Below are 25,956 nucleotides of genomic sequence, written 5' to 3' on the forward strand. Positions count from 1 at the left end.
TACTGTTTCATTCTTAAATTTAAAAACTTATTTATCATATAATTATCTTAGATAAATTGAACAATAGTTTTCAATTTTATGGGAAGGCCAACCTTGCTTTTATAGGTACTACTGAGAATTTGATCACCTCAGGAAGTGGGAGGTCTATAATTATACAATTCCCTTCTTGAAATTTCTTTTCAAATTTCATTGTTTATTAAGTAATCAGCTCAGAGAGTTTGTTTCTGCTTTGGTTGTATGTTTAGAAATGTGTTCTGACAATGGATATACATTAAGAAACTGATTTATGTTAACTCAATGGCTATTAAGCCACAGTATGTTACCATATTATGTATCCTTTAAAGTCAACAGAAAAGTTTAAACATAATACAAGAGTGCTGCCATGAAAAAGAAATGGACACTTTAAATCAAAAGTCTCTGCTAGTTTTAGAGTTCAGGGATTGGCCACGTGGCCATGTGATAGCCAATCATGAGATGCAGTGAAGCAAGTAATGTGTGGGGACACATCAAGTTCTGTCAGTGTTCAGGTGAGGACCGGCCACCCCTTCCTTATTTCCTGTTTCTCCCTTTGGGAATGGAGATGTCTATCTTATGCCTGTCCCACCATTGCATTTTGGAAGCACATAACAAGTCCGTTTTCAGTTTCACAGCTGGAGAGGAATTTTGCCTCAGGATGAACTGTACCTTGAGTCCCACCCATATCTGATGTGGATAGTATTTAGATAAGACTTTGGACTTTAGACTTTGGAGTTGATGCTGGATTGACTTAAGACTTTTAGGGCTTTGGGGATAGAATAAATATATTTTGCGTTAAGAAGGACATGAATTTGGGAGGGGCAAAGGTGGAATGTTATGGACTGAATGTTTGTATCCCTCTAAAATTCGTATGTTGAAGCTCTGACACCCAGTGTGATGGCACTTGGAGATGGGGACTTTGGGAGGTAATTAGGGCTAAAGCAGGTCATGAGGGGGGACCATCATGATGGGATTAGTGCCCTTATAAGAAGAGACAGAGGAAAACTTGCTCTCCCTCTCTCCGTTTTCACCCCAAAAAGAGGTCATGTGACCACACACAGCCAGAAGACATCCTCTGTAACCCAAGGGGAGAGGTTTCATTGGAAACACACCATGCTGTCACCTTGATCTTAGAATTCCAGTTCCAGAACTGTGAGAAAAATAAATTTCTGTTCTTTAAGCCACCCAGTCTATGGTATTCTGTTATAACAGCCTGGGTAGACTAATGCAAATCTCACTTATAAAATGCGAAGCTATTAAATAGAATATCAGCAACCAAATATAAAAATGCAAGGATGGCTTAATATTAGACACTTTATTTGTATGTCTCCTCATTTAATTAATACAGTAGATTTCTTTTATTGATCATCTCAATTGCTGAAGCAAACACATTTGTTAAAATTTGACAGTAAAAAAGAAAGAAAATTTCTTTAATTCTAAAAAGAATATCCCTCAAAAACCTGGATGCTTTGACATTATTTGCAATTACAAAAGAATGGAAATACTCTAAATGTCCATTAGGAGGGAACTGTTAAAAACAAAACAAAACATGGTTTAGCCAAGTAATAGTGTAAGATACATCTGGGAAGATAATGAGGTAGATTGCTACACACACACACACACACATATATATATATATATATATATATATATATATATATATATAATGTATATATAATGTATAATATATTATATACATAATGATTTCTGGACTAAATAGTGAATCAGTAAATCAAGGTGCAAAACAGTGTATAAAATGTCACCTTTTGTGTGATAAATGGAAAGGGGAAATTATTTATTTACATTAAAAAATAAACAGAGGATACACCAGAAACTAATAAAAATGTTTCTTACTGGTGAAGAGAGGCAGGAAGGAAGTGACAGAGATGCAAATAAGACATGTTCATATGTACCATTCATGTAGCTTTGATTTAGAATCAGGTAAACGACTTACTTAATGAACAATTATACCAAAAGAAGAAATTCATTAAAAATTGAAAACAAAGCAACAAGTTATCTAACTGTATATCAAGTTAGTGACTTGACCATCTAAAATAAACGAATTATCTCCACTGAACTTAGAATATTTTGATTGTTCATCCCTAGTGGATGTACTCTAAGCACCTAAAGAATTGCAAAGAAAGCTTAAACTTCAACAAGTAGTATTGTTTTCCTCCCAACTTTACTGAGGAAAAATTGACCAATATAATTGCATATATTTTCAGTGTCAAATGTGATGATTTGATATACATATACATTTTGACATGTTTGCCGAGATCAAGGTAATTGATGCATCCATGATTTCATGTAGTTAACTCTTTGTGTGTGTGTGCTGAGAACACTTCTACTCTCAGCAAATTCAAGTCTATCACACAGTGTCATTAACTATAGTCACCCTGTTGTACATTAGATCCTCAGAGCTTATTGATCTTATGACTGAAAATTTGTACCATTTGATCTACATCTGTCTATTTCCCCTTAGCCCCTAGCAATCACAAGTCTGTTCTCTGTTTCAGTGAAATCCCTTTTTTTTTTTTTTTTTTTTTTAAGATTCCACATATAAATGATACCATGCAGTATTTGTCTTTCTCTGGGTTTATCCATGTTGTTGCAATTGACAGGATTTCTTCTTATGACCAAATGATATTCCATTACATTTTCTTTATCCATTCATCCATCAATGGGCGTTGATGTTGTTCATGTCTTGGCTGTTGTAAATCATGCTGCAGTGAATACGGGGTGCATGTATCTTTGTGAATTGGTGTTCTCATTTTTTTTGCAGATAAAAAAAATTGTGCTTTCCCAGCAGTGGCATGGCTGGGTCATATGGTAGTTCTATTTTTATTTTTGTGTGGAATCTCCACACTGTTTTTCATAGTGGCTGCACCAATTTACATTCCCATCAACACTGTTCAAGGGTTCTCCTTTCTCTACATCCTCATCAACACTTGTTATCTCTTGTCTTTTTGATAATAGCTATCCTAACAGGTGTGAAGTGATATTTCATTGTGGTTTTGATTGGCATTTCTTGATGATTAGAGATGTTGAGCATCTTTTCATATTATTTTTGGCAGTTTGTATGTCTTTTTTGGGAAACTATCTATTCAGGTCCTTTGCCCATTTTAAAATTAGGATTATTTGTTTTTTTGCTACCGAGTTGTGTGAGTTCCTTATATATTTTGACTATTAACCACTGATTGGATATATGATTTACAAATGTTTTTTCATTTCAGAGGTTGTGTTTTCAAGTTTTTTAGTTTTATGTGGTTCCACTTATTTACTTAGCTTTTGTTGCCTGTACTTTTGGTATCTTATCAAAAAAACCATTGCTAAGATCAATGTTAGGAAGCTCCCCCCTCTCCTGTTTTCTTTTAGGAATTTTATGGTTTTAGGTGTTATATTTAAATCTTTAATTCATTTCAAGTTTCCATTAGGCAGTCTTATTGTTATATTGGGGTTGTTATTTTGAAAGTGTTGTTTGCACATTACAGGAGAAAGCGAGTAAGTATTTACATTCATGTTGTCAGGAACCAACATTTTCAACATAAGAGAAAAGAGATACGGATACAAAAATAAGTAAAACACTGTAATCTTAATTTTGAATTGAAAAGGAAAATATTTTTTCCTTCTTTGAAAATACATAATAGTTGGGGCACCTGGGTGGCTCAGTCAGTTGAGCCTATGACTTCGGCTCAGGTCATAATCTCACGATTTGTGAGTTCAAGCTCTGCGTCGGGGTCTGTGCTGACAGCTCAGAGACTGGAGCCTGCTTCAGATTCTGTGTCTCCCTCTCTCTCTATCCCTCCCCGACTAGTGCTCTGTCTCTCTCTGTCTTTCGAAAATAAGTAAATGTAAAAAAAAATTTTTTTTTAAATACGTAATAGTTGTCTCTGTTCAACATAAAGCGAAAGAAGTGACAACTCAAGGACAATGAACAAATTTGGTCCTTACTTCCTGACAAAGTTCTTGAAGAATTCTTCTATTAAGTTTATTAACTTAAACTGTTTGTATCTTGATGTCCATCATTCTGATGTCATAATGAAATATGGTTGCCTTTCTCATATGCAGATTCATTTATTCCTTCATTTCAGGAAAATTTTTTCTTTTATTTGTTATATTTTTTAAAGATGTTTATTTTTGAGAGAAAGAGATACAGAGCACAAGAAGGGGCAGGGCAGAGAGAGAAGGAGACAGAGAATCCAAAGCAGGCTCCAGACTCTGATCTGTCAGCACGGAGCCTGACACGGGGCCGGACTCACAAACTGTGAGATCATGACCTGAGCCAAGGTCAGATGCTTGACTGGGCCATCCAGGGGCCTCAGGAAAAATTTTTCTTACTAAAATTTTCAGGACTTTTCTCTTCCACTTCTGGGTTCTTGGATTTAGAAGGATATTTTTTGTTGAGTTGCTATTTTCCTTATATGTGCATCTTCTTAAATGTGCTTATAGTGATTATCCTAAGACTCGTCAATTTTGATTTATTACTTGTAAACATTTTCAGTGTTAAATTACTATTATTAGTCTTATAGCCGCAATTTTCTTAGTTTTCTTTTATTACAATTTTTTCTTTTGTCTTTGAGCTGTATTTTTTTTTTTTGTAAACATATATTTTATGCATGTATATATATATATGTATATATATATTTTAAAATAAATATATATATATATTTATTTTAATTCCAGTTAGTTTACATATTGTGTTATGTTAGTTTCCAGCATACAATATAGTAATGCAACAATTCCATACATCACTCTGTGATCATCATGACAAGTGCCCTCCTTAATCCCCATCACCTAATTAACCTAGCACACCCCTCTGGTAACCATCAGTTTGTACTCATAATTAAGAGCCTTTTTTTGTTTGTTTTGTTTTGGTTTTGGTTTGTCTCTCTATCTCTCTCTTTTTTCCCTTTGCTCATTTGTTTTGTTTCTTAAATTCCACACATAAGTGAAATCATATGGTATTTGTCTTTCTCTCACTGATGTTTTTTGTTTAGCCTTATACTCAGTAGCTCCATCCATGTCCTTGCAAATGGCGAGATTTTATTCTTTTTAATGCATGAGTAGTATTCAAGTGTGTGTGTGTGTGTGTGTGTGTGTGTGTGTGTGTATGTGTGTGTGTGTGTAACTCATTTTATTTATCCATTCATCAGTTGATAGACACTTGGGCTAGTTCCATATGTTGGCTACTATAAATAATGCTGCTATAAAACACAACGGCGTATGTGTGCTTTTGAATTAGTGTTTTTGTATTCTTTGGGTAAATACCCAGTAGCATTATTGCTGGATCATAGGGTGGTTCTATTTTTAACTTTTTGAGGAGGCTCCATACTGTTTTCCATAGTGGCCACACCAGTTTGTCTTCCCCAACAACAGTGAACAAGGGTTCCTTTTTATCCACATCTTCATCAGCACCTGTTGTGTCTTGTGTTGTTGATTTTAGCCATTCTGCACGTGTGAGGTGATATCTCACTGTAGTTTTGATTAGCATTTCCCTGATGGTAAGTGATGATGAGCATCTTTTCATGTATCTGTTGGTCATCTGCATGTCTTTTTTTTGGGGGGGGGGAGAAATGTCTGTTCACATCTTCTGCCCATTTTTTAATTGGATCATTTGAGCTGTTGTTTTATTAAACTCTTTCCTTAGTGTTTTCTTATAATACATAGCATTTATAAAGATTTTGGGTTTGTTTGTTTGTTTCTGGGTTATATTTTTTAATGGGTTTTTAATCAGTCTTTTGTTCTTCTCCCCATCCCTTCCTTTTGATTCGGTGTATGAATAAATGTACAACCATTAAAAACAATGTTGTGGAAGAATACATACTGATATGTGGAAATGTTCAAGATAGGTTAGTGAGCGAATAAGTAGACTAAATAATATACTTTGCATATATACAGAGCATTGTGATGCATTGCAACATTATATATATTCATATTATGTTAAGTAATATACAATATATCTTTTGAAAGAAAAAAAGACTAGCAAAATAATGTCAAATTTATTGTGTGCTCAGTATTATGCTATATACTTGATTACATGAAAGCTCTATTACGTAGGCACTATTAATATTTATTGACTATATCAGCAAATACAATAATAATTTAAAATAGATTTCTACTTATGCTTGCCTCATTTCATTGCTAGTTACATAGGTTGTTTTCCACATCTTCTAATAGTAGGGATTGAATTAAAGTTTACATAGGATATGGAAATACAGGCAACAGATATATAGTGTAACGTTCCAAAATCAAAATAATTCAATAATCTGATTTAACTTAAAATACATCATTTTCTTTCTTAGTTCCTTTCTGCATCCAAGGTACAGACTTTCATTTTTTTTTCAAACTTTAAAATATGAGAAATACTCTTATTTTCCTCTATGTTGTGAGCAAGCAAAGCAATAAGCCCCAGGTTTCTGATTTTTATGGTAATAAATAAGTACCATAGCCAGTGCTACTCAACCTCGCAAATTTTTAGGCAATTTAAAGAAGTCTTTACAAAGAAGCCTCTTGCACTCTTTTTCAATGTGATGAGGGATTTCAAGTATACATAATTTAATAATCACCATTGCTTCTTGCTTCCTGCTTCTTCCTTCTGTGTTAAATTCTCTTCTTAATTGAAAATACTCCTTGGAGGTTTGACCAGTGGGAACTATTTCAGTTTTGGTTTATCTTCAAATGTCTTTATTTCCCCCTCAAAATGGCATGACTGTTTAGCTAGGTTGGCAATTTTTTTCCTCTCATCAATCTAAGAATTTTATTTCACATTTATCTGGATTCTTCAATGCTATCAGAAACTTTAGTGCCAACTTAAATTTTGTTTCCTTGTAGGCAATTGGAATATTGTCTTTGGATGTTTGAAGTTTTGTGTGTGTGTTTTTAAAATAAACTGGTTAGGGGCGCCTGGGTGGCGCAGTCAGTTAAGTGTCCGACTTCAGCCAGGTCATGATCTCACGGTCCGTGAGTTCAAGCCCCGCGTCAGGCTCTGGCCTGATGGCTCGGAGCCTGGAGCCTGTTTCCGATTCTGTGTCTCCCTCTCTCTGCCCCTCCCCCGTTCATGCTCTGTCTCTCTCTGTCCCAAAAATAAATAAATGTTGAAAAAAAAAAATAAACTGGTTATATTACAATGGATAGAATGTGGGTATCTTTCTTTCTATTTATCATCTATCTATCTATCTATCTATCATCTATCTATCTATTTTAGAGAGAGAGAATGTGCACAGGGGAGGGGGCAGAAGGAAAGAGAGAGAGAGAGAGAGAGAGAGAGAGAGAGAGAGAGAGAGAGAGAATCTTAAGCAGGCTCCACACTTAGCACGGAGCCTGATGCGGGGCTTGATCCCATGACCCTAGGATCATGACTTGAGCTGAAATCAAGAGCGATATGCTCAATCATCTGAGCCACCCAGGTGCCCCTGTATTTCTTTTTATATATCTTGTCTGGAAGATGCACTTCTTGAATTTGGGAAAAAATATTCAGATATTTTTTCAGTTTGGGAGAGTTCTCAGCTTTTAATGCTATGAATATAACCTCCCTCCTGATGTTTCTATTCTGTCTTTCTGGAACTCTAATTACACTTAGGTTGGACATTCTCATCCATCCTTTATTAATCTTTGTGCTAAATTCTGGTATATTTCTCAGGTTTGTCTTCTAGTTCTTTAGTTCTCTCTTCAGCAGTATCTAATCTTCTATTTTACTCTATTCACTGACTTTTAAATTTTATTGTTTATATGTATTTTTCATTTCTAGAGGTTCTGTTTGGTTTCTTTTCAGATTGTCCAGTTTTTTTAAATTTATAGTGTGTCATTCAAATGACTACATTTTTGTCTTTAGTTGTTTCATTCATACTTGTTTTTTTTTAATTTTTAATGTTTATTTATTTTTGAGAGAGAGAGAGACACAGCCTGAGTGGGGGAGGGGCATAGAAAGAGGGAGACACAGAATCTGAAGTAGGCTCCAGGCTCCATGCTGTCAGCACTGAGCCTGACTTGGGGCTCGAACTCATGAACTGTGAGATCATGACCTGAGCTGCAGTCAGATGCTTAACTGACTGAGCCACCCAGGTGCCCCCATTCACACTTGTTCAATAGCCTCCATTGATTGTTCAATTGTCTGAAGTTCTCAGACTTTTAATACTGCTGCTGGTTATGGTTAATGATTCATTATTCTTTCTCTTAATGGATTGGGTTTATGGGTTTATGGGTTTATGACTTTAGGTTATAAACTTCCTTGGATTCAGGTCATGTCACTCTAGGACAATTTTGTGTTCAGTTTGACCAGGCATCCCAAGGTAATACTGTCCTGGGGCCAATTTTTATGTTAATATTTCATTTTTGTGGTTCTTAGATCACATGCATAGTTGTAATTTCAAACCCTTGGGAAGGCTAGAACTGTGGTAAAAAGTGCACAAATAAATGCTTTGTTTCCAGCCAGAATCTAGGCAGAGTCAGAATGGCATCCTCATAATATGCCTGAGCTAACTGAGTCCTTGTTTTTTGTTGGGGGGATTTTTGTTCTTCTTTGTGCTTCTTATGGATACAAGACTTCATTTCATTTTTTTTTTTTTTAACTTTTTAAATTAAGTTTATTTATTTATTTTGAGAGAGACAGAGACAGTGTGAACAGAGCAGGGGCAGAGAAAGAGGAAGAGAGAGAATCCCAAGCAGGCTCCGTACCATCAGTGCAGAGCCCAACGTGGGACTCAAACTCGTGAAACTGTGAGATCATGACCTGAGCTGAAACGAAGAGTCGGATGCTTAACCAACTGAACCACCCAGGCACCCCTGCAAGGTTTCATTTCTTTATTGAAAATGATAGCTTCCTTCAAGACAAGGCCATTGTAATATTGGCTCATGTGATATTCATTCATGTGATGTCATCTCATGTACTCACACTGCTTTTGTTGTCAGTTTCCTACTGTCTTTCTGGAATCCTGAGATTTCCTTTTCTTGATGGAGAGTTCAACTGTTCACATGAAAGAAATTTGTTTTAGTTTACAAAATATTTCTCAATGTTTATCATGGGTGGGCTTTTAGATTATTTTCTAATATTTCAGAATTCATTCTTTAAAAAAATCAATTTACGCAAAAATTTTTAGTCACACACAAAAATAGAGAGAATAGTACAATGAATCTCAATATGCTGTCTCCCAGCTTACCAATATTGTATCAGTTTTGTCAGGATCTTTCTTTTTTTTTAAATTTTTTTAATGTTTATTTATTTTTGAGACAGAGAGAGACAGAGCATGAACAGGGGAGGGTCAGAGAGAGAGGGAGACATAGAATCCGAAACAGGCTCCAGGCTCTGAGATGTCAGCACAGAGCCCGACGCGGGGCTCGAACCCACAGACCGTGAGATCACGACCTGAGCTGAAGTCAGAATCTCAACTGACTGAGCCACCCAGGCGCCCTTGTCAGGATCTTTCTTAAAGCATTTTTTCCTAGTGACTTTTGTAGCAGAGTTAAACTTTCTCCTGTAATTACACAGAGGAATTTTGGCATTAACTAGTTTTTAATTATAATACTATGTTTCATAGTTTTAAGAAATCACCTAGAGAAAGCAAAGGCTTTATATAGCAGTATGTTAAACCTAATATTAAATACTTAATTCATCGTTATTAAAATTCACATTCCAACATTTTCCAATTATAGGAAAATTACAATGTCCCTACACAGACACAAAATTGAATTGATATTCCCCCTTGGAGTTTTTGTGTTGGGTACTCCAGGGCTTTCACTGCACCATTCAGATCTCTGCCTCTCTTTGTTTGTATTCTACCCCATTTGAATTTGGGCCAATCTCACTAATTTAAAAAAAAAATTTTTTTTCATTTATTTATTTTTGAGAGACAGAGAGAGCACAAGTGGGGAGGGTCAGAGAGAGAAGGAGACAGAATCCAAAACAGGCTCCAGGCTCTGAGCTGTCAGCATGGAGCCCGACATGGGGCTCAAACTCGCAAACTGTGAGATCATGACCTGAGCCGAAGTCAGACGCTCAACCGACTGAGCCACCCAGGTGCCCCCAATCTCACTGATTTTTGACTCCGTTTCTTTGCTATTTCAACTTCATTCATTCGTGTACATGTTTAACCTTCCTGTGTTTCTCTTTTTTGGCTTTATTATCCCAGGGCCCTCTACTCCAGTTACTTCCATCTTCACCCTAATGTGAAAAGGCAGAGAGTAGAGAAGTTTCAGAATTTACATTTTTTCTAAGGTCACATTTTACAGAGTCCTGTTTTTTGTCATCTGACAAGTGAATTGACATTACCTACTATTGTTGGTGACAAGTAGGAGAAAAGTACTCCCAGTTTCCTGTTAATATCTTCTTGATAAAGAAGAAACACTTCTTAATGTTCTACAAATCTCTTCAGTTACAGTTTGGCCAAATTCATCTAATGTGTCCATAGTAGGGATACAGTATAGCCATTAATATTTTCTTGAGAAATTCCCTGTGAGTCAAGGGCTCAAAATGACTGACTCGTGATGGGTGGGCTTTACTATGTGCACTATAATTTAGAAGCAGGTATAAAGCCGCAAATATTTCAGCACAACGTTTGGAACATTGGATCAGCAGAATTAGACCACCTTTTCTCTCCTGGCTAAACGTGAGAGAAAAGAGGCCACTTAACAATGGCAGGGAATGGGCTCCTTACCAGTCCTGTGTAGGCAGCTTCCCTGGAGAGATGTATGACTCTCTCAAGCTGGAGTTGAAATGTAGTTTGCACATACATCCAGTTTCCCAAGAGGAGACACTACTTTCATGCGATGTTTGAATGGGTGGACAAAGCCAGGGATGCTGTGTGTTTGGATATCTCTGCCTCTGACACCTTAAAATCTTAGAAAAAGATAGAAGTCCTCTGACTAAGTTGGAGGCCCCTACAGCTCTTAAACTGTCACCTTTAGTTCTTACCTAATGTCATAGAGAAATCCTGGGACTGCTGCTCAAATATCCCTACGTGGAGAGTGACGGAGTTTTGTGGAGGGAGGACTCCTTTTCTAATCATTGACCAGCTTCATAAACACGCTGACCTGTATGGTTGCACAGAACTCTGAGCACAGGGCTCCACCCATTGTTTAATGCTCTGCTGTCGCTTTGTTGAAATTATTAACGATAATATAAATATTACAAATAATATAATATAAATAATATAAAATAATTTTTGAACAAGGGGCCCTATATTCGCGATTTACCCTGAGTGCCCTAAGTTAGGTAGCCCATTCTGTCCCTGGGTTTTACTGTGATTGGACCAACTTCAGTCTCTTATTTGCCCTTGAATTAAGGACAGTGCCAAGCAATGTCATGAGTTAACAGTCATTGGCCAGTCAGGACCGCTGCCTGGAGCCAGGGATAGGGAGAGGTCTTCTAAACTTCATGGCTGATATTCCAATTAGAGATGAGGAAGTTGATACTGAGGATACAACCAATAAGAACTAGTCCATTCTTCCTCCTTGTTGTTGAGTGGTTGCTTATGTTTTACTTTTACTTTCTAATCTTACACCGCCTTGTAATAAGATAAAAGGTATATTTGTTAAAAAGAAAAAGTATATCATATGCATCCCCAAAACTAAAATTTTCAATATTCCCTTTTGAGATTCCCTTTACAATCTTACTTCCTTTACAATTGTATTCTCTGTAAAGTCTTCCTTTGTAAATTCAGAGAGTGAAAAGGTAAATATCAGCTCAGCTTGAGACTGACTTGTTACTGATTTTAAAGTTAGAGAATTCTGGGGGTGCCTCAGTCGGTTAAGCTCAGTCAGTTAAGCCTCCGACTTCAGCTCAGGTCGTGATCTCACGGTCCTTGAGTTTGAGCCCCGCGTCGGGCTCTGTGCTGACAGCTCAGAGCCTGGAGCCTGTTTCAGATTCTGTGTCTCCCTCTCTCTGCCCCTCCCCCATTCATGCTCTGTCTCTCTCTGTCTCAAAAATAAAGGTTAAAAAAAAATTTAAAGTTAGAGAATTCTGAGTGAGAGATGGTTATCTGAATGGGTGTTGTACAAATACATTAAGAACCACAGTACTTAGCTGGTATAATGCAGACCTTGGTATTACAGATCTGCCCTCTCACATATTCTTCCAGTATTTCAATGTTGACTGTGAAATGGGGTTCCCAATAAAACTACACATGCTGGAAAGTCCGCTTAGATCTCATTGCCTTCGTGAACAGTGAAGTTTAAAACTAACCTCAAGTGAGGCACTGATTTTATAATAAACCCTACCCTCTATGAACATGATGTGTCACTAAGTAGTTTTTTTTTTTTTTTTCAACGTTTATTTTTTTTATTTTTGGGACAGAGAGAGACAGAGCATGAACGGGGGAGGAGCAGAGAGAGAGGGAGACACAGAATCGGAAACAGGCTCCAGGCTCTGAGCCATCAGCCCAGAGCCCGACGCGGGGCTCGAACTCACGGACGGCGAGATCGTGACCTGGCTGAAGTCGGACGCTTAACCGACTGCGCCACGCAGGCGCCCCAGTAGTTTCTTATACTCTCGTCATTTTAGAACTTATTTTTGCCATTAGTGGCATTAAAAACGAAACAGTTTTCATGTGTGTTAAAGTACATTTTGGGTAAATAAATAAAATGTGGTCTAATTTCAAATTCTTATTTTTAAATTCTCTAGCACCAAGACTAATGCCTATATTTAATAGAGAATACATATTTTCTCAATGAATAACTAATGTTTTTTAAAATATAACACCCAACATTTGTTTCTTTTTCAAGTAAGCAAACTAATTAATGAAACTTTGAATTTTGACCATATGTGTGTGTGTGTGTGTGTGTGTGTGTGTGTGTGTGTGTGTGTAATGGAATATAATCACAGAATTTAGAAGAAAATGGCTGATGAAAGCTTAATGTTTCAGCCTCGGTTTTTCTACCCATACACCATGGATACAAGTATTTCTTCTTTCTAGTCTACAGAGTTTTTGTGAGTCACAAATGAGTTAATCATAATAGTGAAAAGTTTTATAACTTACCATATGTGCTAATGAAAGGCATTATGTAACATCACTTAATCCTTATAATAACCCCAAATATAGTAATTTGCAGATGAAGAAACATAAATAGAAAAGTTCAGTAACTTGTGAAAAGCCACATAAATATGGAATAATAAAAGCAGGATTTGAAGCAGACCAATAGATATAATTATATAGAAAATGTTAAATCCCAATCCTCATGCTTCTCCTGGCAAAATTTGGTAGCTCATACGTAACTCTGATAATTAGTGTTGTACCAGCCAGGCACTTACATTTTTTGCATGTGCAAAAATTGGCAAGACATTGAGTTACCAATGCCCTTGACTATGTCTGTAAAGACTTTTTACAAATGCCACAGTTGACTCATGTGTTTTACTTTGTCTCATTGATTTTCTTTTATGAGAAATAAAATAGTTACCATATTTGGATTCAAAGATGTTTACAGAGTTGCTTAGGAGGCCAGGATCTTCACAGAAGGACCTGTCTTTAACTCTCTGTTCCTTCTTATCTTACTGTAACCCTTTTACGGATCTTCCTAAGTACACGAAGTCCTTTCATATTGGCTTGTGCCAGCAATTATTCTGACAAGATGTAACTGTCCCCATCAGTTATCTAGAATAGAGAATGGCTTTCATTATTCCATTCTGGTGATGTAGTCCTGACCTGTGTTGACTTTGTAGTACAGCCAGGAATAGATACTAAGCGTTCCCAATCCAAATGGACTCTCAGTAAGGACAGGTGAACTACTTTTTTTTTTTTTTTTTCAACGTTTATTTATTTTTCGGACAGAGAGAGACAGAGCATGAACGGGGGAGGGTCAGAGAGAGAGGGAGACACAGAATCGGAAACAGGCTCCAGGCTCTGAGCCATCAGCCCAGAGCCTGACGCGGGGCTCGAACTCACGGACCGCGAGATCGTGACCTGGCTGAAGTCGGACGCTTAACCGACTGCGCCACCCAGGCGCCCCCAGGTGAACTACTTTTAATAGCAAATTCACTGTTTCCTTTGAGAACGTTTAATTTTTGCCAATCGTAGAGAAGCAGCTCTGTTGCTAAATCCAAGGAGAGTCATCAAAATATTCTACAATGAATGAAGTGAATTTACCATGTTTAAAATGGAATAGTATCTTTGGCAGAATTGTACGGAGGAAAAGAATAGGTTATGGGATCAGAAAAACCTGGTTTCGATTCTACAAGTTAACATCTGTGTACTTTTGAGCACTTTCTTACCCTCACTGAATCTATCTCATCATATATAAAATAGGAATAAAAAATCTTTCTCATAAGATTGTAACGTACCTAGAATATATATAACGTATATATTGTATATAACGTATATAATGTATATAACGTACCTAGAATCATAAATCCAGCCTAGAATGTACTCAAGGATCTTTTGTCTATTTTCTTACCTTTAAGTTGTTTTACTTAATACAAAACAATAAGTGGAAGGGAAATTTTAAGTATATTTAATAACAAGAGACAACTTGAATAGATACTAATAATTTATTTAGGCTTTTACTGTAAACCTATCTCAGCCTATCCTCTCTGAATTGTATGTTTTTCTTGCTGAAGGTACCAACACTGTTGAAATGATAGTTGAACATCAGCAGTATGATGATTTCTGTTTTCTCTGCTATGGTGAGGTCTCATGCTACAAGCAATTGAGCATGCTTAAGGGTAACAGAAGGTATACCTTTTACTGGAAAGGGAGGGCAGCCCTTTCTCTTACTTCCAACTGCTGCACTATATAGTCCAGAGGGGAGTCCAAGATAAAAATTAATCTAGTGAAAGAAACAGGATGGGATGACTCCCTGGGTCATGGTAAGTTCTAGGGAACAGATAATTAAAAACAATAGTTGCAGTATTAGCCATCAACATTGGTGCCTTTGGGTCTGAGATATACTGGCTCATTCACATCTACTATCTTTTTCAGGAAGAAATCTTTTAGTGGGGACAATCTGTTCCATTGAATCTTTGCATTCATGCAGTGAATAACTATTGTCTACTCTTTGGTATCCCAGTGGTTTCGATCATTGTGGAAGAACGCTGGGAGTAAATAGATAGATAGACAGACAAGATTGTATGAGGTAGTCCTAATACTATAATGAAAATAAAATAGGATGATGTTATTGAGGGATATAGGAGCACTTTGGATGATATGCTTATGGGAGCTCTTGCTGTCCTCTGAGAAGGAAATACCTTTTGTGCATGTGTGTGTGTGCAGCTCACAATGTCATAACATAGTAGCACACCAAATGTGAGTTACCTTACTATTTTGTACTTTTCAAATGATTTCTTAAAATTCATTTCTCAGTATTCTCAATATTGATTCTCAATATTCTTTGGCAAGGTGAGGATGAATTAGCCTTTTGATCATCTCCTCACTTCAAATTTAGTTTATCATCAAGTGTATAAACCCCAAAGCTGTGAGCCCTACAGAAAATAATGTAATATAAAATGAATGATACTGGTCAGTGTACATGGGTGCATTATCTATGAATATAAATTCAGATCGATGACATGCCATTACATGCTTTTTAGTCTTTTCCTTTCATGGGCCATTAGGAATTATATTCTTTAAGATATGTTTTTAACATAATAACCCCTTTGGTGTTAGCCTGGGGTGGTTCCAAACAGAAGTTATTCAGAAGACCTAAGTTTGAAGATCTGGAATTTTCACAGAATGGCTCTGCATAGCCAGGCAGATGTCTTAGCCTTTCTGCAATTGAGTTTTCTCATGTATACTATAGATGTGATACCACTTTAGCAGGTTGTGAAAATGAGATCATTGTGAACGAGGGCCTCTGAGTACCTGGTTTGGTGCTTGGCACCTGCTGGTTTTCAATACATGTCTTCCTGAGACTGAATTTTCCACCGATTTTTTTCACCTTTTTTGGTGGAGTCAAACTCTTACTCTCAGCTCTTTTAAGTAAGCATCTCTGCTTGTAGCACAATACATACAGTTGTGTCATTTTGAAGTTTACTGTCTGTATGATCACTCTGCCTGTGCTTATCTCCTACACTGAAATGTGTTTTAACCTCCCGCACCAAATGACATGACGGTCATATTCATGCAACGTGCCCGGAACCCCTGACCTTAGCACTCACGTGAGGCTGAATTTATGTGTTTATGTGTCTGTTTGTGTTTTGTCTGAGTATTATTTTGACTTGGATTTTCTTCTTCTCTGACTCCTGTCTTTCCCATTTTGTATTTTGAGTTTGAGGAGGTCGAAAAAAGTGTTGTGCCCTTAAGTTTTTGGCCGTGTCTCCTCTATGTTCTAGGATGAGAGAAATTCCACATGTCATTGATTGGCTTTGAAAAGGAAAATCATGTTTTGATCCTGCCCCACTAAGCTCAGCGCATTTTGGGTTAGATAATAAAAACAGTGGTTAAGTGTGTGTTTTCATGAAGAATGAGACTCTGAGCTAATGGCTACAATCTGGTCATTTGGGGGAAAGACTTCTTACACGGTTTGGGCAGTTTTCAGAGAGGTTTGAAAGAGACGTGACATTAGAGTCCTAGTACTTAGGAGACTAGGAAGGGCAGTGAGACGATAAGAAGTGAAGTCTCTGAGGTGACCTATGTGAAGGAAACAAGCAGAAGAGGAGGTCTGGAATCCTTCTGTGATAGGCTGTATTTGCTCTGTATTACAGATCAAAGGGTTTGTTCGGCCATTTTGTCAGAGATGCAGAATTATTGTTAAACATTGTTTTTATTAAAATGAAATTGGCCTTAGGTTTGGAGAGGTTTTTCCCTTTATTTCTTTGACTGGGAGTTATATATCAGAAGAGATGTTTCCTTTCTTGTTGAGCTCTGTTCCCTTGCCTTTATCCTCCTCAACATAATTAGAATTAATTCTTCCACTGTGTTTCCGAAACCTGAAGACTCTGGGTTCAAGTAGCAGCTTGCTTAAATAATAACCAAAATTTTAATTATCACCTTCTTAAATGAAAAGTAATAAATCTTTATATAAACCAATAAGAGAATACAGAATTCAAAGAGCAAAATAGAATAGTCTCCTAATATCCCATCACCTGGATTCATATTAATATTTTTATTTATATGACACCAACCATGCAAATTTAGGGAATGAAGGAGAAAGAGAGGCTATGGAGGTGGTAGTGAGCCAATTTTGGAGGAAAATGAAATCGGAGGCTCTGAGCTGACCCTGAACTGTTAGCATGGACAAGATTGGAAACCTTTGAGTAACCATGTATTTTTAAAAATAGGATCATGGTATGCAAATTGTTTTGTGACTTGCTATTTTTATTTACTACAAGCACCATTCTATGTGATTAAATAGTCTTCTAAAGCATCTTTCATATAGTTAAGTATTCTGTTGTTTGTTTCATAGTATTTTTAAGCAACTCCCATTGGTGAATGTTTAGGTGATTGCTATCTTTTTATTATAGGGGGCACCAGTGGGGCTCAGTCAATTAAGCGTCTGCCTCTGGCTCAGGTCATGATCTCGCAGTTCATGGGTTTGAGCCCGATGTGCTGACGGTGGAGAGCCTGCTTGGGATCCTCTCTTTCCTCTCTCTCTCTGCCTCTATCCAGCTTTTCCTCTCTCTCACAAAGTAAATAAATAAACTTTAAAAATGTTAAAAAAAAATTATAAACTATGCAGAGATGAAGATCCATGTAGATAAATCCATGTTCACAACCATGATTATTTCCTTAGGATAAAAGTATTAGAAATATCACAGTGTCAAAGGGTATGCATTTAAAACTTTTTTTTTTTTGGATACATATTGTCCTGCCTAGCTGTAATCCAAAACAGTATTTGCCAACTTATATGGCAATCAGCTGGCTGTGAGAGTGTATTTTTCTATGCATTTGCCCAGGACACAGATGCTACCCCTTTGTGAATATTAGTAGCTTGATTTCATTATCATATGCATGCAGGCGCGTGCACAAGCGTGCACACACACACACACACACACACACAATTTTCTGTATGTATGTGGGTGTCTAGAATCTAGAATCTAGAGTCATTCTTATTTGCAGAATGTATTTTATATTATGAACATTGTCAGTCTATCGTGTCAAATGAGTTTGCAAACATATGATTCTGTCGTGCCTGCTCCTAAATATAAATATCTTGACTTCCCAGGTGCCTGTATGAACATCACCCACAGCCAGTGTCAGATGCTGCCCTACTACACCACGCTAACACCTGTCTTCTCATTTGTCAAAAACATGGAAATGGAGAAGTTCCTCAAGTTCTTCATGTACCTCCATCGCCTCAGTTGCTATCAACATATCATGCTTTTTGGCTGTAGCCTCGCCTTCCCTGAGTGCGTCGGTGATGGCGATGACAGGTATTTTGGAACCAAAATCATTCAATGATGAGTCAGTTGTAGCAGAAGTGACTGAGGGGGAATGAGATCATCCCAAGCTACCACCGTATATTTTTGTTAAAGGAGAAAATATCTCATGCCAGTCATAGCCAGTTGTAATTCTTTTAAACTAGATTTTTTTTTGAAAACCTAGAGTAGTTTTATTTCTGGGAAGAAATTAGTCAGGATGTTAGGTTGAGGCGATCAGCTGGGATACTGAGTAGGTGTTTCAGTGAGGGTCTGGCAGAAGACAGCACACTCAAAGGGGTGACTGAAAGAGTTTATTGAAGAGAAGATTTATGGAGGTGTGGACAGGTTAAGAGAACAAATAAATTATGAGAGGCACCAGGGTCTCATGATAGGGGGATGCAGTTCCACCACCCAGGACTTGGAAGGGGAGAAGGGCGGATAGCACCTGGAGAGAATTATAGCTGCGGGTAAGAGGTCTTCCAACAAGCCAAGTGCTGTGACCCGAGACAGAGGAGCACAGCCACTGCCAGCCCTGCAGGACAGAGAAGAAGAAATAAATACCCCAACCTCACTCTCCTGCCCTCTCCCCTGCCAGGACCTCCCACCAGATCAACTCACCCACAGCTATTGGGCAAGGGTGTGTTATTGATGTGAGCACAATGGATGAGATCCCAAATCTCGTCTAAATATCATCAGGTCCTAAGTGCCAAATCTCATCCTCTAAATCAGGTAAAGGTGAGACACTAGGTGGTTCTTATGGTCAACACTGGAACCCACAGCAGGTGAGGAGGGTGTGGGGTAGATGCAGAAGGGCAAACAGAGACTGTCTAGTGCTCTATCAAATAAGATTGGAAAGAATTTTCTTATTTTAGGTGTGAGGAAGCATTTGTGAGTGAGCATGCTTGTGTACGTGTCTTGTAAGCTCATTTCTTTTTTTTTTTTTGAGATATAAAATTGATACAAACATTATATTGGTTTCAGGCATACCACATAATGGTTCAACATTTGCATATATTGCCAAATGACCACCTCAGTAAGTCTAGTTAGCACTCACCACCACACAATGGCAAATTTTCTTTTTCTTAGAATGAGAAGTTTATTTTGCTTATTTTTTTAAGGTTTATTCATTTTTCGGAGATAGAGAGACAGAGAGACAAAGCGTGAATAGGGGAGGGGCAGAGAGAGAGGGAGACAGAATCTGAAGCAAGTTCCAGGATCTGAGCTGTCAGCACAGACCCCGATGTGGGGCTCGAACTTACAGACCACAAGATCATGACCTGAGCTGAAGTTGGACGTTTAACTGACGGAGCTACCCAGGTGCCCCTAGAATGAGAAATTTTAAAATCAACTCTCTTAGCAACTTTTAAATGTACAATAGAGTATTATTAACTATAGTCACTATGCTGTACATTACATCTCCATAAATTATTTAGTTTATAACTGGAAATTTGTACATTAATTTGACCACCTTCACCTTACTGAAATAGCATAACTTCAATATTACATTATTATATTGAAATAATTTTCAATAAGAGTAAATCAATTAAAAGTGTGTTATGGAATATTTTAAATTTATTAAGTATACATCTTTAAAAATTTTTCAAAGCATGTACTAAATACAAAATTACATGGAACATCAGTTGTTTTCTGAATTAAAATGTTAAGGTATCTTTGGAATAGTAATGTTAGAATGAGATGCATTTTCAAGTGTAAATAGATTCCATATTATTTGCAGTATTTTTTTTTAATGTTTATTTTTGAGAGAGAGAGAGAGAGAGGGAGAGAGAGAGAGGGAGGGAGACAGAGTGTGAGTGGGGGAGGGGCAGAGAGAGAGGGAGACACAGAATCTGAGGCAGGCTGCAGGCTCTGGGCTGTCAGCACAGAGCCCCATGCAGGGCTTGAGCTCACAGACTGCGAGATCATGACCTGAACTGACGTCAGATGCTTAACACTGAGCCACCCAGGCACCCCTATATGTACTAATTTAATTAGTGTATAAAATGTGTTTGGAACAGGACACAGGCGTTTATTGTTTTAACTGGAAAATGCCTGAATGGCCACAGAATAAAATCTGGGTAAAACAGAAACAGTAGATTATTGTAGAAATAAGTAAAGAGCTATGATCAGATACTGTGTTCAGGAAAACATTTCACTCGAAAGAACCCTATGCAGAGCAGGCTTTCATGGTGATAAGAGTGAAGCAGTGGGAGCGTGACATGATGGTTGGATTAGTTTTCTAGAGCTGCCATAATAAATTACTACAAGCTGAGTGGCTTACACATTTATTCTCTCACAGTTCTAGAAACGAGAAGTCTAAAATCTGACAGGGCCATGCTCCCTCTGGAGATTCTGAGGGGGGCAGGGGACATTGTCTCCCTTTGTCAGCTTCTGGTAGTTTCAGGCTTTCCTTGACCTGTGGCCACATCACTCTACTCTCTGCCTCCATTTTCACATAGCCTTCTCTGTGTGTCTCTCTTCTCTTATGAGGACACTTGCCATTGGTTTAGGTAGCCCAAGAGGGTCTCATCATCTCAAGGTTCTAATTACACCCACAAAGACCTTTTATCCAAATAAGGCAACGTTCACAGGTTCCAGAAGTTAGGACGTGGACACATCATTTTGGGACCATCCATTCAACACACTGCAGCCAGTGAGGAAGCAGGGCACAAAGCCACACGTCTCAGCCTTATCTTGTACGTAGATAAAACAATGAAAGAGAGTGCATTCAGCTTCCTGGAGACTCTGAATTCCCTTTGGTCATCCTTATTGTAACTCAACCTCCACTCTCACTTCAATCAACTGTAAAATTTTAGTGATGCTACTCATAGCCTTCCGGGCACTTTTAGGTAAAATTTGTTTCTCTTCTGACCCGGTTCATCCTGAGAAATGCTCTAATATAAGTGTTTTCCATTTTCTGTTATAATGGATAATAATTTATAGTCACTTTTCAGGTATACTTTGGAGACTTATCCTATTTTTTATTATTACATTTATTATTATACTTAACTTTATAATTACACTTTCAGACCAGTGCTTCCTGCTGTCATTTAGTGTGTGCATAGACCCAACTAGCTAGATTTAATAAGCAAAACAAGTTAATAAAGGTAAAATGTATTTTAGAAAATAGTTCAAACATTTTTCTTCTTTTTCACATAACATCATCCATTATACTAATTTTTTCTACTGTTCAAATAATGGAGCATTGCTTATATTCTATTATGGACAAAATAGCTGTTTGGTAATATTTAAAATTTAGTTTAAAAAGATCTAGTGGGATATATAAATAGTATAGTTTTTAACCTGCCCCCTCAGATGCTCATTAACTACATATATAACAATGAACTTTAATAATTTCTATTTACACTAGGATTGCTATGAATAAATATGTGTATCATATACTATAACACAGGCTAATTGAAGTTGTGTATAATTTCTATGGATTCAGTGACATATATCTCAAACTATAGAGATTTTGCTGATAAGTCATTTGGGTAGTCATAAAAATATGAGTTAGAAGGACTAGCTTAAAAATATCAGCAAGTAACTAGAGAGGAATTCACAATTTCTGGGCCAGGAGAATAACAGTTGCTTCTGGATGGCTTTTTGATACACAAGATACAATTAAGGTGTCTGGAAAAGAAACCATCCACATGCTTTCTATGTGTAACTATCTCTCATTCCAACCTTGTTTAAATAATCGGCCTATAACATTATCAAAGCTGTAGGGAAGTCAGTTTGCCTTGGAAGGTCCAGTTTTGCTTGTAGAAGACACCCAGGAGACCTGCTGATGTGGGGTGATGGTCACTCCACTCACATCTTCTAATACTTTGTAGAGAAACTCTGTGCTCATGGAATGAGTCCTTAACATTAAAAACTGGACATGCTTGCTATTGATTCTTTTCCCCCTCTGGAGTATTAATTTGTCACTAGGTCCTTTGCAGAAATTCTTAATATCTGTGGAGATGAAATAATCTTTATCTAGCTGGATTAGTTGAGATTAAAGATTATATCTCAGACCTAGGACTACAGGACAGTTTTCTGTAGTGTACTCAGTCCCTGTAGGATTGTGGTAAGGATCAAATGAATTTCCTTGAATGAGCTTCCTGAAAAGAACTATTGTGCTTTTTCCCAAATAACTATGTTTGCTGGAAGTTAGAAAATTTAATCTGGTAACTACAGAGAAAGCACTTATAGTTTGGGGGCAGATGAACACTGACTCAATCTGTAGCTCTGTCAATTGCCAGTTAAAGGGCCTTGGACATATTAGTTAGTCTTGTGAGCCCATGGTTTACTCATTTCTATGATGAGGGTGATTATACCCCCTTTATAGGCTGTGTTTGTGTGTATTCGACAGAATGATTTATGCAAAGTGCCCATACATGGTTTCCCCTACCTGGTGCGCAGTAACTTCTCCATATATAATAACTTAGTATTATTGATATGGTAGTCCAAGATGATATGTGACTTTCTGGGAGTATATAAACTTCATCACCTCCTTTAGAGATGCAAGAGTTGCAATTTTTTTTTTTCTCATTCTTCTCACCTTCTAAACCTGATTAGTGATATTGAGCATCATTTAATGTGTCTGTTGGACATCTATATGTCTTCTTTGGGAAAATATCCATCAGGTCCTCTGCCCATTTTTTAATTGGATTTTTTTTTTTTTTTTTTGGTGTTCAGTTGTGTAAGTTCTTTATGTATTTTGGATATTGACCCCTTATCTGATGTATTATTCGCAAATACCTTCTCCCATTCAGTAAGTTTCCTTTTTGTTTTGTTGATGGTTTCTGTCACTGTGCAAAAGCTTTTTATTTTGGTGTGGTCCCAATAGTTTAATTTTGCATTCATTTCCCTTGCCTCAGGAGACATATCAAGGAAAATGTTTATATGGCTGATATTGGAGAAATTACTATGTTTGCTTCTAGGAATTTTACGGTTTCAGGTCTCACATTTAGGTCTTTAATCCATTTTGGGTTTATTTTTGTGTATAGTGTAAGAAAGTGGTCTAGTTTCATTCTTTTGCATTTATCTGTCCTGTATTCCCAACAGTATTTGTTGAAGAGACTTTTCTCCATTATATATTCTTGCCTCCTTTGTCGTAAATTAATTGACCATAAAATTGTGGGTTTATTTCTAGACTCTCTGTGTCTATTCTTTGTGCTGCTGCTGTACTGTTTTGGTTACTGAAGCTTTGTAATATATCGTGAGGTCTGGGATTGTGGTACCTCTGCTTTGTTCTCATTTCTCAAGATTTCTTTGGCTATTTGAGGTCTTCTGTGGGTCCATGTAAATTTTAGTATCATTTGTTCTGGCTCTGTGAAAAATATCTTGGTATTTTGATAGAGACTGTATTGAATCTATAGATCGCTTTGAGGGGTATGGACATTTTAACAATATTAATTCTTCCACCTATCGGTGTGAAACATTGTTCCATTTGCTGGTGTTGTCTTCAGTTCTTTCATCAATGTTTTATAGTTTTCAGAGTACAAGTCTTTCACCTCCTTGGTTAAATTTATTCCTAGGTATTTTATTGTTTTCGGTGCAATTATAAATGGAATTGTTTTCTTAATTTCTCTTTCTGCTATTTTGTTATTAATGTATAGCAATACGGCTGATTTATGAGGGCTAATTTTGTATCCTTCAACTTTTCTGACTTGACTTATTACTTGTAATAGTTTTTTGGTGGACTCTTTAGGATTTTCTGTATATAGTACCAGGTCATCTGCAGATAGCAACAGTTTAACTTCTACCTTGCCAATATGGATGCTTCTTATTTCTTTTTCTTTTCTGATTGCTGTGGCTAGGATTTCCAGTATTACGTTCAATAATAGTAGTGAGGGTGGATATCTTTGTCTTGTTCCTGATCTTGTAGGAAAAACTCTCAGTTTTTTTTTAATCATTGAATAGGTTGTTGGCTGTGGGTTTTTTATATATGCCCTTTATTATGTTGAAGTATGTTGATTACTGGAATGATTAAAAAACTATTTGCTATACTAGAATTATAAAGCCTCTCCCTCATCACCAAATTTATACTCACAATTCCTACTACTGCACATCATTATATTGCTACACCATTTCTGAGTTAGATTTTACTGATAATGTTTTAATAAGAAATTAAAATTTGTCTGCTTCTAATGTAATTTTGGGGAGCTTACTGTATTCTTAAATGTGTTATTTTATAAGACAGCATGGGCCAATCTCCTGTGTAAATGCAACCCTGAAGTCATCTTGAAAGCTATTAGAAAATATAATTTGTTTTAAAACCATTTTTGGGGGGCTCCTGGGTGGTTCAGTCAGTTGAGCATCTGACTCTTGGTTTTGGCTCAGGTCATAGACCTAGGGTTGTGAGATCAAGCTCCAGATCAGGTTCTGTGCTGACAGTGCGGAGCCTGCTTGGGATTATCTCTCCCCCCTCCTCTCTCTGCCACTTCCCCACTCTCTCTCTCTGTCTCTCAAAACAAATAAATAGACTTAACATTTTTTTTGAAGTATTTGTAAATTATATAAGTTAGCATAAGCTTATTGTATTAATTTTTTCTAAGTGGAAAGTAATTACATACTGCTAATTTATTTTATTAAAGATTTTTTCTATGTCCCAAGAACTCTATTATGTCACATTTGGGAATAAATGGAAATATTACAGATTAACATTTTTTAATAATTATAATTTTAAAATTTTATATAGGTCAGTAGTCAAATAAATAAACTTTGTTGCTATTACCAAGTAAATATCCTGAAAGCCATTTGCCACTTGCTTCCCTGATTGTACCAACTAACTTGGAAGCAGCAGTCTTTTCAGCCATACCAGTGTTGACTACATGGCTGTTCAGATGGTCAATTGTGTCTGTTTGCTTTTCAACTTCAGGCAACACAGTTGATGTTGTCTGCTTTTCAGCATTAGACATAAAAGATTAAATGGTAAGTAAGCTTCCATTTTATGATCCAAAATGGCCCCAAATGTGGGTGAGATGTAGTCGAATAACTCATATTATTTTTATTTTACAAAGACATAAAGCTAGACAATCCGGCCATGATAGCTCAGCTCTTTGTGATTCTGTCCTGTCACATCACTGATGGTGTCTCAAGCACACATATTTTATGAAGCTCAGTGGAATCATTTGTTTACTTTTCTCCTCAAAAGCTCATTGGTATTACGTGGCTGTGACTAGAATTTAGATTTAATCTTTTTGATTCAATTCATTTGAAGATCCATATGTAAAGCGTCATTTCATGATGTACAAAAATCAAAACAGCTGCAAAAATAATTTAACAATTGCAAGTTTCTTGTGTGATTCGTTAATCCTCTATTCCATGGGCCCTGGTAAATATGCCAAGTATTAATGAGAATCAGGATCCTGTCAGTTAGAAGTTGAGTGGAATTTTATATTCCCTTTCAGGGGTGGTTGTGTGGTTTTACATTATTCACACTTATCTTAATTCAAGCTGTGTTTATCTGTTAGTATTTCCTTGTTCTTCTATTTTAAGGGCGACCCCCTACTGCTGGCATATTAACAAGACACTTAATCTGTAGAGTTTTCATCCTTAGCAATTTTATTAACATTTTAAGAGCGTTTTCCTCTTACACGAGAATTATTTCGAGATTGAACAGCACGTGTAAAATTTGCTGACCTAATGGGGAGGAAATCATATGAGCAAGACCG

General features: G+C 36.9%; 1 protein-coding gene across 5 annotated transcripts in view; it reads left to right on the forward strand.

The window, feature by feature from the left end:
* Window positions 1-25,956, forward strand: part of CORIN (corin, serine peptidase) — a 256,107-nt gene that overhangs the window by 62,153 nt on the left and 167,998 nt on the right. For all 5 annotated transcript variants that reach the window (XM_086705122.1, XM_086705120.1, XM_086705119.1 and 2 more), the window contains exon 4: window positions 18,100-18,307. In XM_086705122.1, coding sequence (XP_086561248.1) covers window positions 18,100-18,307 — 208 coding nt within the window. The remainder of the gene's footprint in view (window positions 1-18,099; window positions 18,308-25,956) is intronic.

This window comes from Puma concolor, chromosome B1 (assembly GCF_028749965.1).
Source record: "Puma concolor isolate L17-30 chromosome B1, mPumCon1.1.hap2, whole genome shotgun sequence".
In the NCBI taxonomy this organism is placed as follows: Eukaryota; Metazoa; Chordata; class Mammalia; order Carnivora; family Felidae; genus Puma; species Puma concolor.